Source organism: Drosophila navojoa, chromosome X (assembly GCF_054131105.1).
Source record: "Drosophila navojoa isolate 15081-1374.11 chromosome X, UAZ_NAV_1.0, whole genome shotgun sequence".
Taxonomy (NCBI): Eukaryota; Metazoa; Arthropoda; class Insecta; order Diptera; family Drosophilidae; genus Drosophila; species Drosophila navojoa.
The window spans coordinates 1,598,484-1,613,534 of record NC_142895.1 but is presented as its reverse complement, the minus strand read 5'-3'; the positions used below and the strand labels follow the sequence as shown (position 1 = coordinate 1,613,534).

The 15,051-nt window shown below is 38.2% G+C and overlaps 5 protein-coding genes across 5 annotated transcripts; 2 read left to right on the top strand and 3 right to left on the bottom strand.

Annotated features, from left to right (window-relative positions):
* The first annotated feature begins 327 nt into the window (after nt 1-327).
* LOC108656167 (tetratricopeptide repeat protein 17) lies at nt 328-2,236 on the top strand. The gene has a single exon (XM_018108133.3). The coding sequence runs from the start codon at nt 559-561 to the stop codon at nt 1,960-1,962; it is 1,404 nt and encodes a 467-aa protein (XP_017963622.1). The 5' UTR covers nt 328-558; the 3' UTR covers nt 1,963-2,236.
* A 2,645-nt stretch (nt 2,237-4,881) lies between these two features.
* Nucleotides 4,882-5,939, bottom strand: LOC108656180 (rhythmically expressed gene 2 protein). The gene has a single exon (XM_018108153.3). It carries the CDS (start codon nt 5,831-5,833, stop codon nt 5,045-5,047), a length of 789 nt encoding a protein of 262 aa, XP_017963642.1. The 5' UTR covers nt 5,834-5,939; the 3' UTR covers nt 4,882-5,044.
* A 354-nt stretch (nt 5,940-6,293) lies between these two features.
* Rpt4 (Regulatory particle triple-A ATPase 4) lies at nt 6,294-7,932 on the top strand. Its single transcript, XM_018108142.3, has 4 exons — nt 6,294-6,527; nt 6,584-6,703; nt 6,765-7,626; nt 7,749-7,932. The coding sequence occupies exons 1-4, from the start codon at nt 6,419-6,421 to the stop codon at nt 7,849-7,851; spliced, it is 1,194 nt and encodes a 397-aa protein (XP_017963631.1). The 5' UTR covers nt 6,294-6,418; the 3' UTR covers nt 7,852-7,932.
* On the bottom strand, nt 7,751-9,421 carry wuho (tRNA (guanine-N(7)-)-methyltransferase non-catalytic subunit wuho). Its single transcript, XM_018108145.3, has one exon. The coding sequence runs from the start codon at nt 9,306-9,308 to the stop codon at nt 8,160-8,162; it is 1,149 nt and encodes a 382-aa protein (XP_017963634.1). The 5' UTR covers nt 9,309-9,421; the 3' UTR covers nt 7,751-8,159.
* A 382-nt stretch (nt 9,422-9,803) lies between these two features.
* Nucleotides 9,804-12,364, bottom strand: dmrt11E (doublesex-Mab related 11E). Its single transcript, XM_018108152.3, has 2 exons — nt 11,477-12,364; nt 9,804-10,209 (listed from the first exon to the last, which is right to left on the bottom strand). The coding sequence occupies exons 1-2, from the start codon at nt 11,904-11,906 to the stop codon at nt 9,848-9,850; spliced, it is 792 nt and encodes a 263-aa protein (XP_017963641.1). The 5' UTR covers nt 11,907-12,364; the 3' UTR covers nt 9,804-9,847.
* Nucleotides 12,365-15,051: the final 2,687 nt, after the last annotated feature.

Here is a 15,051-nt window from a genome sequence, read left to right as displayed (position 1 = left end):
TGTTTGTATATTCATATATTGAATGATTCTGATTATAACGATTGTTAATTAGCCAGCATTTGTTCAAGGAGAAATGAAACAGATACAAACCAGTTACATATGTGCGAAAAAAGACTACAATTTTCCTGCATGTACCAGACATATCACCTCAGATTTAAAAGTGTTTATGTTATGCTAACAGCACATATGATGCGGCGAAAATAGTCGTTAACATAAAATGCCCTAAATATGGACTACAGTAAAAACAGTAATCCTTATCAACATAAATGTATGTGGATTTCAATGATAGATTAGTGTGTCGCGGTATTTTTTGCTGCTCATTTAAAAAAACAAAAAAATTTAATTGCTCTGGCAGCCCTGTCCTTAACATCGCAATTTACATCTTCCGGCGAATATAGCTGTTAACCTAACATATCCTAAAAATGCCCAGAGGACACAACAAACTGCTCTCGGTGTGTTTATTTACATATCAAAAAGGAAGTCGATGTGAATGTTCTTGCCTGTAATTCGGCTGGCAGAAAACTGCAACGCGAGTAATCAAAGCACAACCAATGCATAATGAGACTACATCCGTATTTAGTTGCCATCTGCTGCATCCACGTACTATACGCCTGTAACCATTGGGTGCTCAACGATGAACAAATTGTCCAAAAATTGGATTCACCCTTCTTTATGCGTGAGCCCCATAATTTGATTGCATTTCTGGAACAGATACGCTACAATGAGTACGTGGAGCGTAGCTACTTGGAACTGTTGCGCAAACGTGAGCAAATTGTTGAACATTTACGGTTTTCTATGCGCTTCGGCGAGGATCTGGCCGAGCAGGCTAAATGTGCCATGGACTACTATTTGCTAGAGAAGCGCATGTCTTATCTGAAGATAACACCGGATCAGCTAAAACGCATCAATTTGCCGGAGCACCGTGAGTTACAGCAACACATGCCGCATGGCGGCTTCAAAAGTAAATCCAATCGTGATCAGGAGCCAATCTGCAAAAACTATCAGGAGTTGGGCGTGGGTCCAGCGACTTATGATCATTTGGACAGCTTCCAGCCGGAGGTGCTGGAGTCCGCATACGTAGAGCGGGAGCATGATACGAACATTGGCCAAGCCACCGTTGAGCTAACCCGTCGCTTTGCTTTAGAGGGTCTACAAAGGCAGCCTGATTCATGGAAATTCCATACACTTAGCTCCTACTATTGGCGGATGCGTGGCAATGCTTTGCAGGCGTTGCCCTGCGCTCGCCTTGCAGTTATGCTAGCTCCACCCGAACACAAAGACATTCCACTCCTAAGTCTCGGCACCATTCTCTTCCGCATGGGCCGACTTGCCGATGCAGATCTGATATTGACTGCGGCGGTGGAGCACGCACCGCTCGTGGCTGAGAATCATGTGGTGTTGGCCTCGGCGCTGGCCATGAAACATGACTTCAATCGTTCGCAGTTCCATTTCGATGAGGCGGAACGTCTGGATCCTAGCACCCTGCCACGCACACAGCAGGTACGGAATTTCATCACCTGCTTAGAGAATCTTACAAAGAAGACATCGAAAATGTACAGCTATGTAAAGTACATGAAGAACGAGCTGAAGGAGTTCAAGAAGCTGAAGCAACGTATTTTCCAAAACCACGAGCGATTAGTCCAACAGCAATTGCCGCTGGGCGCACGCCGCTTCCTCGATTCACGGGCCAACAACGAGGATTTGCACCGGCGAGGACAATATTGCAGTACCCGGACGCCGAATGGTTCCGATGAGCCGGTGCTCTTCTGCGACTTCTACTCCGACATGCAGATGCGCTTGGAGAGCAAGGACATTGACATCGAGGTGCTCGAGCGGGATCTGATGGCCAGCACGGAAAGTGTCATTCGCCAAGTCTCCACCGAAATCCGCAAGCAATTCAATTTGGAGCAGCTGAAGGCAGCCAAGGCACAAATGCCGGCAAAAGCTACGAAGTCTACGTAGTTGGAGTCGGAGACATCCAAGCTCTTGCTTTCCCTCTCTTCCAGTTGCATTCCATAAAAGCAATAAGGAGGGCAAGGATGGAAAATATTCAGAGAATTGCAAACCTAAAACAATTCTTGTAAAATAGCTTTTTAAAATGTTTATCATTCATTCGTTTCGCATGCCCTTTAAGTGTAAATACCTAATATATGTATGTACTATTTCATAAGTAGATATTTCTAGATAAGATTACATAAACACATAGGCACATACATATATATAAAGTTGTATATATTTTATTCAATTTTGCCTGCCTCAAACTGATTTCTTAGCCAAGTTTTTAATTTACGATTCGTAAACTTTTTGTATTTCTTAAGCATTTTATTGAATTCAGACATTTCCGATAGTAAAATACTCTATGTATTCTATTTTCTGATGAGTATATTTTAGCACATACAAAAATATGTTTTTTTTATACCCTGAACCCATTGAAAATGGGAAATCAGGGTATAATGGTTTTGTTAAAAGTATGTAACAGGCAGAAGGAGGCGTGGCAGACCCCACAAAGTATATATATTCTTGATCAGGGCGACGAGCTGAGTCGATTTAGCCCTGTCCGTCTGTCTGTCCGTCCGTCCGTCCGTCCGTCCGTCCGTCCGTCCGTCCGTCCGTCCGTATGTTTGAACGCGTCGATTTCAGAAGATATAAGAGCTAGAGACCTCAACTTTTTTTTAAAATGTCCGTAAATACAGCGCGGATATCGAGTTTATCACTAAAAAACGATAACTCATTCCGATACTTTTTTATCGATAAAAAACCTTATCGAAGATCACTTAAATAATTATATCTCCTACATCTTTCAAGCTAGAGTCTCCAAATTTAAAATGTATATTAAGATGAATTTTATACAATTTCGGTTTTTGTTAAAATTTACCCCCACCCCTAAATCCACCCCCTCACCCTCATCTTTGTAAAAGTCGTATATCAAATACTAGAGACTTGTGCTTCGGTATACACATACATTTAAACATCATGATTACGTTCTGAAAGTTTCATTACGATCGTACGTCTAGAAATTAAATTATTCAACAAATAAGTTCTCATAATATCGCCAACACTGCAGCGCAACCCAAGCGCAATAGGTTATAAATTTATATCTCCTACATTTTTAGAGCTATAGTCTCCAAATTTTAAAAATATATTCCAATGCATTTTATACAATTTCGGGTTTTGTTATATTTTGGATACCGGCTCCAAATTCAGAATCCCCAGTGAAGGTCAGATTCTAGTATAGCTAATTGTGAATGATTTGACATGTTTTTTTTTTAAATGCCAAATATTCAATAGAATATGTAGATCATATGCTGAAAGTTTCATTAAATTCGGTTTAGTCAATCGACTTTAAAAAATAACAAAATGTTTGGCCAATTAACAAACGCACGTGCTGCAGCAACAGCAGTTTTCCAATACGTGTGCACACATACATTCAAACATCTTCTAGCACATTCTTAGAATCACATCAGCAGTTAGTTTCGTTTAGTTCTGCTAGATGGCGTTGCATCAGTGAATCTATTTCAGTTTTGACATTGTGAATAAGAACAGAGGAGTGGCGTCATGGTAGAGGGCGCGGCGCTTGATCGCGAGGTCTATGGTTCAAATCCTGCTGGGCGGTATTGTAGTTTTCTTTTAATTGCTTCAATATTTTTATATATTTGATTAAATTTCTCTTATATTTTTTCAAAAATCGAAATTGAAATTTTAACCATACTATATGTACGTTTTTATTAGTTTGGTTGTTCTTGCACATTCTTAAAGTCACATCAGCAGTTAGTTTGACTTAGATTTGGTAGATGGCGCTGTAGCAGTGAATCTATTTCAGTTTTGACATTGAAAATTAGAACAGAAGGGTGGCGTCAAGGTAGAAAGCGCTGCGCTTGATCACGAGGACTCGGGTTCAAACCCAGAGCGTGTCGTAATTCTTTTTTTTAATTGTTTCAAAATTTTTATATATTTAATTAAATGAGTTTTCTATTTCATTTATATAAATAAATAAATACATCGAAATTGAAATTTGAACCATACTAAATGTGCTTTTCTATTAGTTTGGTTCAGGGTAGTATCTAGTCGAGCGCTCTCGACTAGAGTTTTCTTACTTGTTTTTTTTGTTTTTTTTTTTTTTTACTGCTTCAAACCAAATTAGTTTATTCCATAACTAAAATAATTAAAATTAATTATTAAATAAGCAAACAAATATTTTATTTTAACAACTTGGCATTTTTATTAATATTGCTAGATTTACTTTATGGTAACCAAAAATTTTTTCTTAAAAAATGTCTAATTAATATTTTGAAAATTGGATTTATATTTTTATTAATCGGCACAAATTAATTTTAAATTTAAATTTATTTACTAATTTTTCATCACTGAGTATCGTTATTATTTAGGTTAAAAAGCTTCTATCTAAGGTAGAATCGAATTTTATTCATTTTAAAATTTAAAAAAAAATGCACAAATAAAAATTATACGTATATATATTATATATTTATGTATATTCATTAATTTTTATATATACACATAGATTTATTTATATATATTATCATTAGTTATTATATACATTGTAAATTTAGTTTAAGTTATGCTTTAAAGCTAAGCTTAAGAGTTTGATTTTGAAAAATAGGATTTTTAAAAATATAATTTTGATAAATAAAATTAAGTTACAAACTATGTATGATAACAAATAAAATAAAATATTAAACAAACTTACTATTGCAATTAAAATATTACAAATTTTTACAAATTACAATTTTTGAAATGTAAATTTTGCAATTATTTTATGTTCTTAATTATCTTTATGAAAACTTATAGGATGAAAGAGAAGAAAAAAACAGCCAATAGTTTGTTTTCGAACATTTAAAACAGCAATAAAACAATTAGTTTCTATTTACATATTGTTTGCTTAAATTAAAACGTAAATATTCGACAACATTTATCAACATAAAGATCCGGGTTTTAATGAAGATTTAAGGAAACTAAAAATGTAAATTAACCAAAATATATTTTTGTATGGTTAGGCTGATCGCTTCAGCGAGCCTTTCGTGTGCCTTCACCAGGATATCTCTTGAGTCTCGAGCGCCTGTAGCATTTGAGCGAGACTCGCAAAGCTGTGCCTGGCCTCGGGCTGCAGCTGCTGGTTACTCCGTTGTAGTGGCTGCTCCTTGTTCTCTTCCTGCACGAGGAGACTGCTCCAGCCACTATTTCGTGCACCCATATAATCCATGTCCAGCTTGTTGCCAATGTGTAGCGCTTCGGCAGGTGCAATATTTCGGCCCTTCTCCAAAGCCAATTGGAATATGCCGGAATTTGGTTTCATGACGCCCGCGTCGTAGGAGTTGATGATGAAATCAAATTTATCACTGAATCCCATGGCGTTGAGTACCTGACACAGCGAGGGATCAAAATTTGAGATGATGCCCACACATTTGCCGGTGTCCCGAACGCGTTCCACGAAGCTGGTTGCTCCATCGATTCGTGTCCAGCAGGCGCTGGTGCGAAATACCTCGAGCAGCTGCTCGGCTACCGTTTGAAGTGTTGCTTTTGGTAGATTGGCATCGACGCACGTGAATGTATCGATCACCAGCTGCTGCCACCAGGTTTGCCAATTCATATTTGGCGAACAGCTCCCGAAATTTGCGTGCGTCTTGCTCATCAATTTAAAGTGCTGCCGAAAGCAGGGTTCCAGCTGTTCTTTGGTTATGCCGGTTATTCCACATGCTGCTGCCGTTTGAGCGTATTGCTTGATGGGATCCTTAAGTCGGAGCAGAGTATCAGTTACGTCAAAGGTCACTAGACGGAACCGCTGCAAATTGCGCACAAATTGAGCGGTTAACGGCATTATGGCACAACAAAACAATAGTGCCTCTATAGGTTGTCTACTATGCAATGTAGTGCAGTATTTTTGCTGTTTATTTGTGACGTCAGAAGCACTGACCGTTGGTAGTATTGGGGCAACAAAATAACGTGAACTGTTTTTAATTTGATTTCATTAAAGTGCTCTACAAATTATAATGCTTGCTTTGTCTTTGTGTTGATCTTGCTAAAATCCTACAAATTTTGTGAAGTAGCTCAATATATATTTTGCTTGCGCTTGACGTGCACAAAAATGACAAAATAAGAATGCTCTTTTGATTCCATTTAAGCTATTATATATAGTCAAACATATATAATATATGGTATTGTCCAGGTTATTGATCTAAGTTATTTATCCATTTCCAGTGCACAGCGTACTGAATTGCAAGAATTTTGCTAAAGTTTGGTATATTAAAGATGACCATTTTTAGCATTTGCCTAAAATGTTTACCATGCTGCGGTCACACTGTTTTGCAAATCTGCAATATCATTAAAGACGGCTTCATTTTTATAAGGGAAAAGCGTTTATGTTTATAGTTTATTGAAAATATTTCAAAAATAAACATCTAAGATGACTGTGACTGCCGCACCATGCAACGAGAGTATAAGGGAAAAGGCCCTGTCCGACTACAGAAAAAAGCTGCTGGAACACAAAGAAGTTGAGGGACGACTCAAAGAAAGTGGGTATAGCATTAAAAATACAAAATCAAATAATTAAAAATTATGAATTATCCAGAGCGTGAAGAGCTGAAGGAGCTGACCAAACTATATGACAAATCCGAGAATGATTTGAAGGCGCTGCAAAGCGTGGGCCAAATTGTCGGCGAGGTGCTGAAGCAATTGACAGAGGATAAGTGTAAGTCGCCTACAAATATCCTACTCAATATATATATATGTAAATGACTTGTTATTTACAGTTATTGTGAAGGCTACAAATGGGCCGCGCTATGTGGTTGGCTGCCGTCGCCAATTGGATAAGGCAAAATTGAAGTCTGGCACCCGTGTTGCATTGGATATGACCACGTTGACCATAATGCGTTATTTGCCACGTGAAGTCGATCCGTTGGTCTACAACATGTCCCATGAAGATCCTGGCGATGTCACCTACTCGGCAATTGGTGGTCTTACAGAGCAAATACGTGAACTGCGTGAAGTTATCGAGCTGCCTTTGCTAAATCCTGAGCTGTTCCTCCGCGTTGGCATCACGCCTCCAAAGGGTTGCTTGCTTTATGGACCGCCTGGCACGGGTAAAACATTGCTAGCACGCGCAGTTGCCTCCCAGCTGGATGCGAATTTCCTGAAGGTTGTTTCCTCGGCCATCGTGGACAAATATATTGGCGAGAGCGCACGCTTGATACGTGAAATGTTTAACTATGCACGCGATCATCAGCCCTGCATCATATTCATGGACGAGATCGATGCGATTGGTGGTCGACGCTTCTCAGAGGGCACCTCCGCTGATCGTGAGATACAGCGCACACTGATGGAGCTGCTCAATCAAATGGATGGCTTCGATTCATTGGGTCAGGTGAAAATGATTATGGCCACCAATCGCCCAGATACCCTGGATCCCGCTCTGCTGCGACCGGGTCGCTTGGATCGTAAAATTGAAATTCCCCTGCCCAATGAGCAGGCACGTTTGGAGATCCTAAAGATTCATGCGCTTAAGATCGCAAAGCATGGCGAAATCGATTACGAAGCTATAGTCAAATTGTCGGACAACTTTAATGGCGCCGACTTGCGTAATGTCTGCACCGAGGCGGGCCTCTTTGCCATCAGGTAATACCCTAGATAATATAATAATCATGTCCTAGATATATCTGCATCTATGTATGTATAAGTCAAGTCTATATATCTATAAGATCCAGCTCTATATACGCATATTTCAATTTCTTTTGCAGAGCTGAACGGGAATATGTAATTCAGGAGGACTTCATGAAGGCCGTGCGCAAAGTTTCGGACAACAAGAAGCTCGAAAGCAAATTGGATTACAAACCAGTTTAATTTTCATTTATTTTAAATATTAAATATATAACATACTTGTCTGCAGAGACCAATATATATACATATACAAATGAAGTTGAATCTAGTTAACTGTTGACTTAATTATCACGATTACATGCACTGTAAATGCAGCCCGCCCTTGAAAAGATCGATATCCTTGCTAACAATACACAAAGGGCAATTGGTATACATACAATTTAAATATATTTCTCTTCTCTTCATTGTATGCAAGAGATTTGATTGAGGAATTTGTGCTGTTAATATTGGTGTTGTTGCTGCTGCTGCTTCTCGTCCTGCTCCTGTGGGTCTTATTTCTGATTTTGCTGTTGGTCCTCGATGCGTCGCTTTTTACGTTCCATGTATTCGCTGATGTTGTCGTATCGCTTCTTAAACCACACGGACAGATCTTCTGGCACGCACCTTTGCTCCGCAAAGTTTTCCATGACCATGTCCAGCCAACCCTCTGGCACGGACTCCGCTTCTTTGCCATCGGCGCTATTGTACACGCGGAGCGTTAGGCGTTCGTTTACAGCACCAGCCACATAGATCCGATCGCTGGTCAAAGCAAAATTGGTTATGTTCCAGCTACCCGCCTCTGCACGCACCAAAGACTCCTTGGCAATCGACCAAGCATCCTTTTTTAGCTCCAGTTCGTAGAGGCCAATTGCTTCTACATGATCGTAGAATAGCACGGCTAATAGATAACGCTTGGATTCGATAAGTTCTCGCATCTGAAGCCGCACAGCTGGAGCTGGCAGTTGTTGCTGCAGTACCTCCTTGCCCGTCAGATATTTCCACAAGCGCAGTGTTTTATCACCTGAAATAGATATCAGGAGATCATCGTTGCCTGGGAGCAATGCCAGTCCAGATACAAACTCCTTGTGGCCCAGACAATAGCTGTGTATGTCGTGAGTAGCCGGGTAGTTGGTCACCCGGATCTTATCATCCCGATCGCAGGTGATGATATGCTTCAGATCCGGTGTCCACACTAAGTCGTAAACAATGCTTAGATGACCAAGCAGCAGTTTGGGCGGTGCCTCCACCTCCACGCAATCGTATTGATAGCAATCCCCCGTCTTGTCTGTCACAAGAACGGAGCTGGAATCAGCTGCAAATGCCAAAGCACTCGAGGCACGAGACAAGGCACGCACAGAAAGCAGCATTGCATGCTCCGGCCGGCTTTTGTAGAGCAGCAGAGCCTTTTGCCCGACAGTAGTTAGTGCTATCAACTGTCTATCTGGCGAATAGCACACATTTAATATTGACACCTCTAAGTTGGAGCCACAAGTTGCTTTCGGCTCGCCCTCGTCCGTTGCTTCGATTTTAAGTCCACATGTGGTTAGGTCAGCTGGCACCTCGATGTTTTTGAAAATTTGCAAGTCATTCGGATTAAGGAACAGCACTTCACGTCCATGGCCAAGCACCAATTCAGGTTCGGTGTAAAAAATAGTTGTCATTGCTTCTGAGTCAACCAGGAGAGCGTTGTTTATGGCTACATGTGAAAGTTTATCAATATGCTGGAAAGCAGTGACTGAGTCACGCACAAATAGCAGCCCCAAGCTAATCGCACAAAATATCAACAGGTGGCAACGCCCCTTTAAGCATGAAAGAAAAATAAGTTTGTTTCTAATAAATTATTAAAACAGTTAACAATGCATATTGAAAATGTTCAATTAAAAAAAAAATGTTTGTAATTATTTGACAGTCATAAATTCAAAAGATTTACAAGTAAAATTCAGCGACGATTTCATTATCAGTATCCCTGCTATCGATAAGTGTGTTTTAAATGTTATCAAACGGCAACAGGTGGTAGCGCGCGCATTTAAATAATTAACTGTTAAAATTCTTATTTTTAAGATGAGCAATCAGCAATAATATATTAGAAAATTGTTTTATTTCGTAAGAATCGTAATACTAATAAAAAAAAAAATATGTTTATAAGAATACAAGTCTACATATATACAGCTTGTGGCGATAATAGTTCAGGGTGCTCTAGCTACGTGCTAATACCAATAATCGACTCAATTGAGAAACTCAGCTTGGGTTTCTTTGCGATGGGTGTTGGCGCGGGTGTAAGCGTAAAGTGCGGCAGTGATTGATATGCCTGCTGTTGCTTCTGTTGCGTAACAGCAGCTGCTGCGGCGGCATTACCTAATAGATCATAAAAGGCGTTGCCAATTGCTGTTGGTGGCGTTGGCAAAGGAGCTGCTGAACTGCCTCCGACGCCGCCGACACAGGCGGAGCTGCCAAGGAGCGTTGTATCAATTGCATAGTTCAGTTCCGGATCAGCGAACGCGCGTCGCTTGCGCATGCGTTCCAGTAACGGCGAATTGAACGTGGGAAACCGCTGTTTGTATTCTGCAAGTAGAATATGAAGACAGGAAAGGGGCAGGGCATTAGAATTGAAATTACACGCAACGAGTACGTAAGAGCAGGCAAGGGTGCAGCTCTTTGATCTCCCTCTTTCCTTGACGTTGGCGTCAAATCTGTTGTACAAATTGCTTTCCAATTGTCTCAATTCGTTCAGCATGTGTGTGCGTGTATACACTCAGAGAAAAGAGTACATTGAAATTCAATGAAATTAGATCTGAATACTAATATTGTAATTTGAAGTTTATTAATATACATGATCAATATTAAGAAGTTTATCCTTAAGTAATGCATACATATGCATTGAGACTAAATTGTATATCTTTTAATTTCAAGTAACAATATTAATGTTCTGATTGTATTAGAATTTCTTATACTTCTTTCTCTGCGTGTAGCACATGGCAATTGAATCGTAATTTGAGCTACGCAGAACCCAATATCCCGACCCTAGACCAAAAGACTATAACCAGACAGTACGGCACCAAATATTGACTGTGTGGATTTTCGTTTGTGTTTTTACTTGGAAACCAGATGGAAAAATAGTGAAAAAAATTAAAATTCGATTGGTTTGGTTGTTTTCGTTGCCCTGTTGACTTTTGCCACACATTCGCTTCAAGAGGTTTTTCCGTTTTCACGTATCAATTTACACAATTGAAAATTGGGCTTGCCCTACAGATTGGACGTTTCTTTTATCCTCTGCTCTCCTCTACACAGCCTGATTTTCTTTTCTTACTTTTTGACATAACGGACAATATGCGTGCATACGACAGGCGTTCAATTTCAGTGGGTGACGTTTTAACAAATTTGTTGCTCTCCTTATTGTAATTGTTGTTTTAGTAACGAATCAGGCATTTCCTGCCGCTCACGCACGCTCTCTCTCTCATTCTCTCTGTCTCCCTTGTCCTCTTCTTCACACTTTACTCATATTACAAGCCTTGCCAGACAGTCTGGCACCGCATGGCGAGCGCCCGCCTTGGATCAGTGGTAGCATGTTAGCAATTTTTTAGCTAAGTCTTGCATTTTGACAGCTTGGCGCTTCTTTGGCTAATTATGTAGTTATTGGCTTGAAAGTGAACTGAACGGAAAGTCAGTTATTGCAATCTGAGTTTGCAGAAAAAGCTATTAGAAAAATTCACCTATTTTCTTTTTTCTTATTCAGATTTACACTTGATTTTGCTCTTTAGCTGGTTTTCGGCTAGTTAATGAATTTGGCTTCACATTTAAGCTGTGCCATCACTGATTTAGCTGCGCTTACCTTCCATTGCGGCTGTGATGTGCAGCGTGGACTGCTGCAGATTGCGCAGCCTCTGCTTGTAGATGCGTTTCTGGGCGATCAAGACTTGACGCGTGCGCAACGTGTTAGCTGCCATTTGGCTTGGCTTGGTGGGCGTCACTTGCTGCTCCTCGTCGCTGGCCGGCTCCACAGCGAGCTGCTGCGACGTTGTTTGTGTAACCTCCAGAGCTTCCATAGTCTGTTGGCGTCTTAACGCTACCTGGGCGGCCATTACACGCTGCCGATCGACCACCAGCTGACAGTTGGGGCAACAGCATTCTCGCCAGCGGCAAAGCTTTTTGTGACCCTTGACACAGGAGATGACGCCATGATTGCGACAGCGCGCGCACTTGGGTGTTCTCAGCAGGCGACGCTCCTTGGCGCTGGCCAGATTAACCGAAAGAGACTGCATTGCCAAAAGACAGACTAGAGAAGGCGAGCGAGAGAGATATATACGTAGATCTAATCAGCTGCACGTTCAGCTAAATACTGAAAGGATCTGGCGTATGTCTGCACTTATTTAAAACACAATCACAAAGGATCTGGCGTCTGGCGGTTCGCCCAGACAGTCCGACGACGTCAAGTGGTCTACCCTGCTGGTGTCTGGCTCTGTCACTGCCTCTGTAGCTGCTTCAGTTTCTGCTGCGGCTGCCTCTGCTTCTGCCTCTGCCCGGCCATTGGCTGCTAATCGCATCGTCTATATATAGACGATCCAATGGCTGCACAGCTGGCTGCCATCAGCCAAATTGAAATTGGAAATTCAATTGAAAACCGCAGAAAAGATACAAATGTATCATTCTGTTTGTTTTGTTATTTCTGAGATACAAATGTATTTCTTATAGACGTTTAGCCTGAGATACAAATGTATCTATGTGTCTGTTCTGGGATATGCAAAGGAGATAATGATATACATATATTTAAATGTATTTCTCGTATGAGATATGAGCGTATCTTTATGTTGGTTTCACTGATATACAAATATATATTTATGTTGCCTAGGTCTTTAACTTTTACTTCCCATGTAATATCTCTCTAAGTTTAAGCTGTTTAACGCGTGCTCCTACTCACAAAGTCTCGGGTTATCAAGAGAATATTAGGAGAATAGATAAGCATGTCGAGCATAAATTATAATAATAATTGTGTACAAGAGAATATATATTCACAATTCAAGTCAGTTTCAGACTTTTTTTTTTATATTTGTTTATTTAATTTCAATTTGATTTTGTATTTGTATAACGACGATTTGTAGCATTTGCATTATATATCATTTACATTTATTCAATATAGATATATATGGTATATCTGTATATATAGTATAGTATCTGTATAATTTGTTTTAAATGTATATATATGTATGCGTGGGTGTATATATATATATAGCACTTATATGCATGTATGTAAATACAAATTTAACATGAGAAATTTAACAAAATTCCATTTTTTAACCATTCTTTTTGTTTTTTTTTTCAAATTTGTTTTTGAGTTTTATTTCCATATTTTGTTATTTAAAGTACAAAACTGTTGTTGATTAACTTTAAAGCGCAATTTTTTCATATATCAGATATAGCTGAATTATTTAATATTCATTTTAATTTATATTTTATATTTTTGATATTTTTTTTAGTAATCAGGTTTTTTAAATACACTTTCATTGATATTTATTTCGCATTTTTTAAGTTGGAAAATATTATTTTTTACTATTATATGATTTTGTTTAATTTTTCGATATATTATAATTGAAAAGTTTTCCATTTTTATGTATTTTCAATATAATTATCATTGTATTATGATTTGTTTTTATCTTTTAAGTAAACGTATTAATTTGTATTATTTTTGTTAATATTATTACTCTTAAATATAATTAATATGTGTATTTTTTTTTTAAATTATAATTGTCATTTTATAAGCATAAATACTATTTTATTTTTCTGTTATATTAATTTTGAATTTTTGCACACTAACACTATTTAATCTTACTTTCGCTTTTAAATAATTAGCTGGAATATTAAAGCTGCTAGGGTTTGTGCCAGGTTTTTTGTTTTCTTTCTGAATTTGTTGGTCATTTGCTTAAATATTTTTAAAATGTGTGGATTATGCATAGATATAGCAAGTTAATTTGTTAGTTTTATATATATATATCATAGAGAGAGACGTGCGGATCTGGACTGAATGAACGGAAATGAATTTGTTCACTATTTAATAATCATATAATTAATTTCCGTTTTGTTTTAAATGCTTGCAATTTTATTGTCTTTTGACTATTTTTGGTTTCGTTTATTCAAAAATTAAATGTACTATGAAATTCTCGGCAAAAAATTATCTTAAAACTCTAAACGTTTTCTAAAGTCTGTTGATTTGTGGATATACATATATGCATATATGTGTATGTATATCCTTAATACATTTTGTAAATACTTGCTGGTTTCTTAACACAATAAAAAATTCAAATATAAAAACACATAAATATATATACACATAGATAGTATATATGTATCTAATGTATAATTAGCTAAATCTGAATTATATCATATCACATCGCACTACTCTGGGTTTTTTTTACTTATCGCCCAAATGCAATAACTTTTTACTCTTTCTTTTGTAATAATATTTCAACAATGATGATTGCCAGTAAACGTTCTATCTATTCATAGAATATATATTTCTGTAGCTTATTTAACCTTTAATACGAAAACATCCTTGACCAACTGTAGCTTAAATCGTTCATAATAGTTTTCATTTGATATCCTTGCTAAAACTGAAACGATCAACTTAACATCAATAAATCCCTCAATCAGTCAATCAATAAGTTAACAAAAGATAAATCTACATCAATCATTCAATAGTTTCAGATAAATCTGAGTAAACGATCAATCGATTGTTCTGTAAATCAATGATTTTGCAAGGGTATTACAAGGGTATTACAAGAGCATATTCGGCTTGCCGAAAACTCAATTCTCCTTCTGTTCATGTTTCATCTGTTAAATTTTGTATTTTCGTTGCTGAACGATAATTATCGATGTCGATATTTAGTATAAACGCTTGATAACAATGGGTGCATGAATTATCTAATTTAAATATATTGTGTAGAAAGACGACTATAGTCTTTAGGTATATATATTGTGTGCTTACATACATATATATATATATAGAGCTATAGATATACATATATGCATTAGAATGTGTGATTTAGCTAATATAGGCTCGTTTTGTCCTTTGGTGCGGGTTTAGTTTAGGTATTTGCATTTGGTTGTTATAGTTTTAGTTAGTGGTATCTGATATAATATGGGTCTATAAGTGGTATCTCCTATGTATTAGATAATGCCTAAAGTCTAATTGCCCTGTGACGAATGTGTTCTAGGAAATCCTCCGTAAAAAAGTAAGAAAAATGCCGAGCACTAAATTTAGTAAATGCAATATAGAGGGTATATTCTTTGAGCGGCAAGTTGAACAGGGGAGAGACACTACAGTGCGGATCGGGCGGGGAAAGGTAAAGGGTAGTGTAACGGGCTCGACTGTCACGCAGGGCTACACGGATCCAAACGCCCACTTTCGCTTCA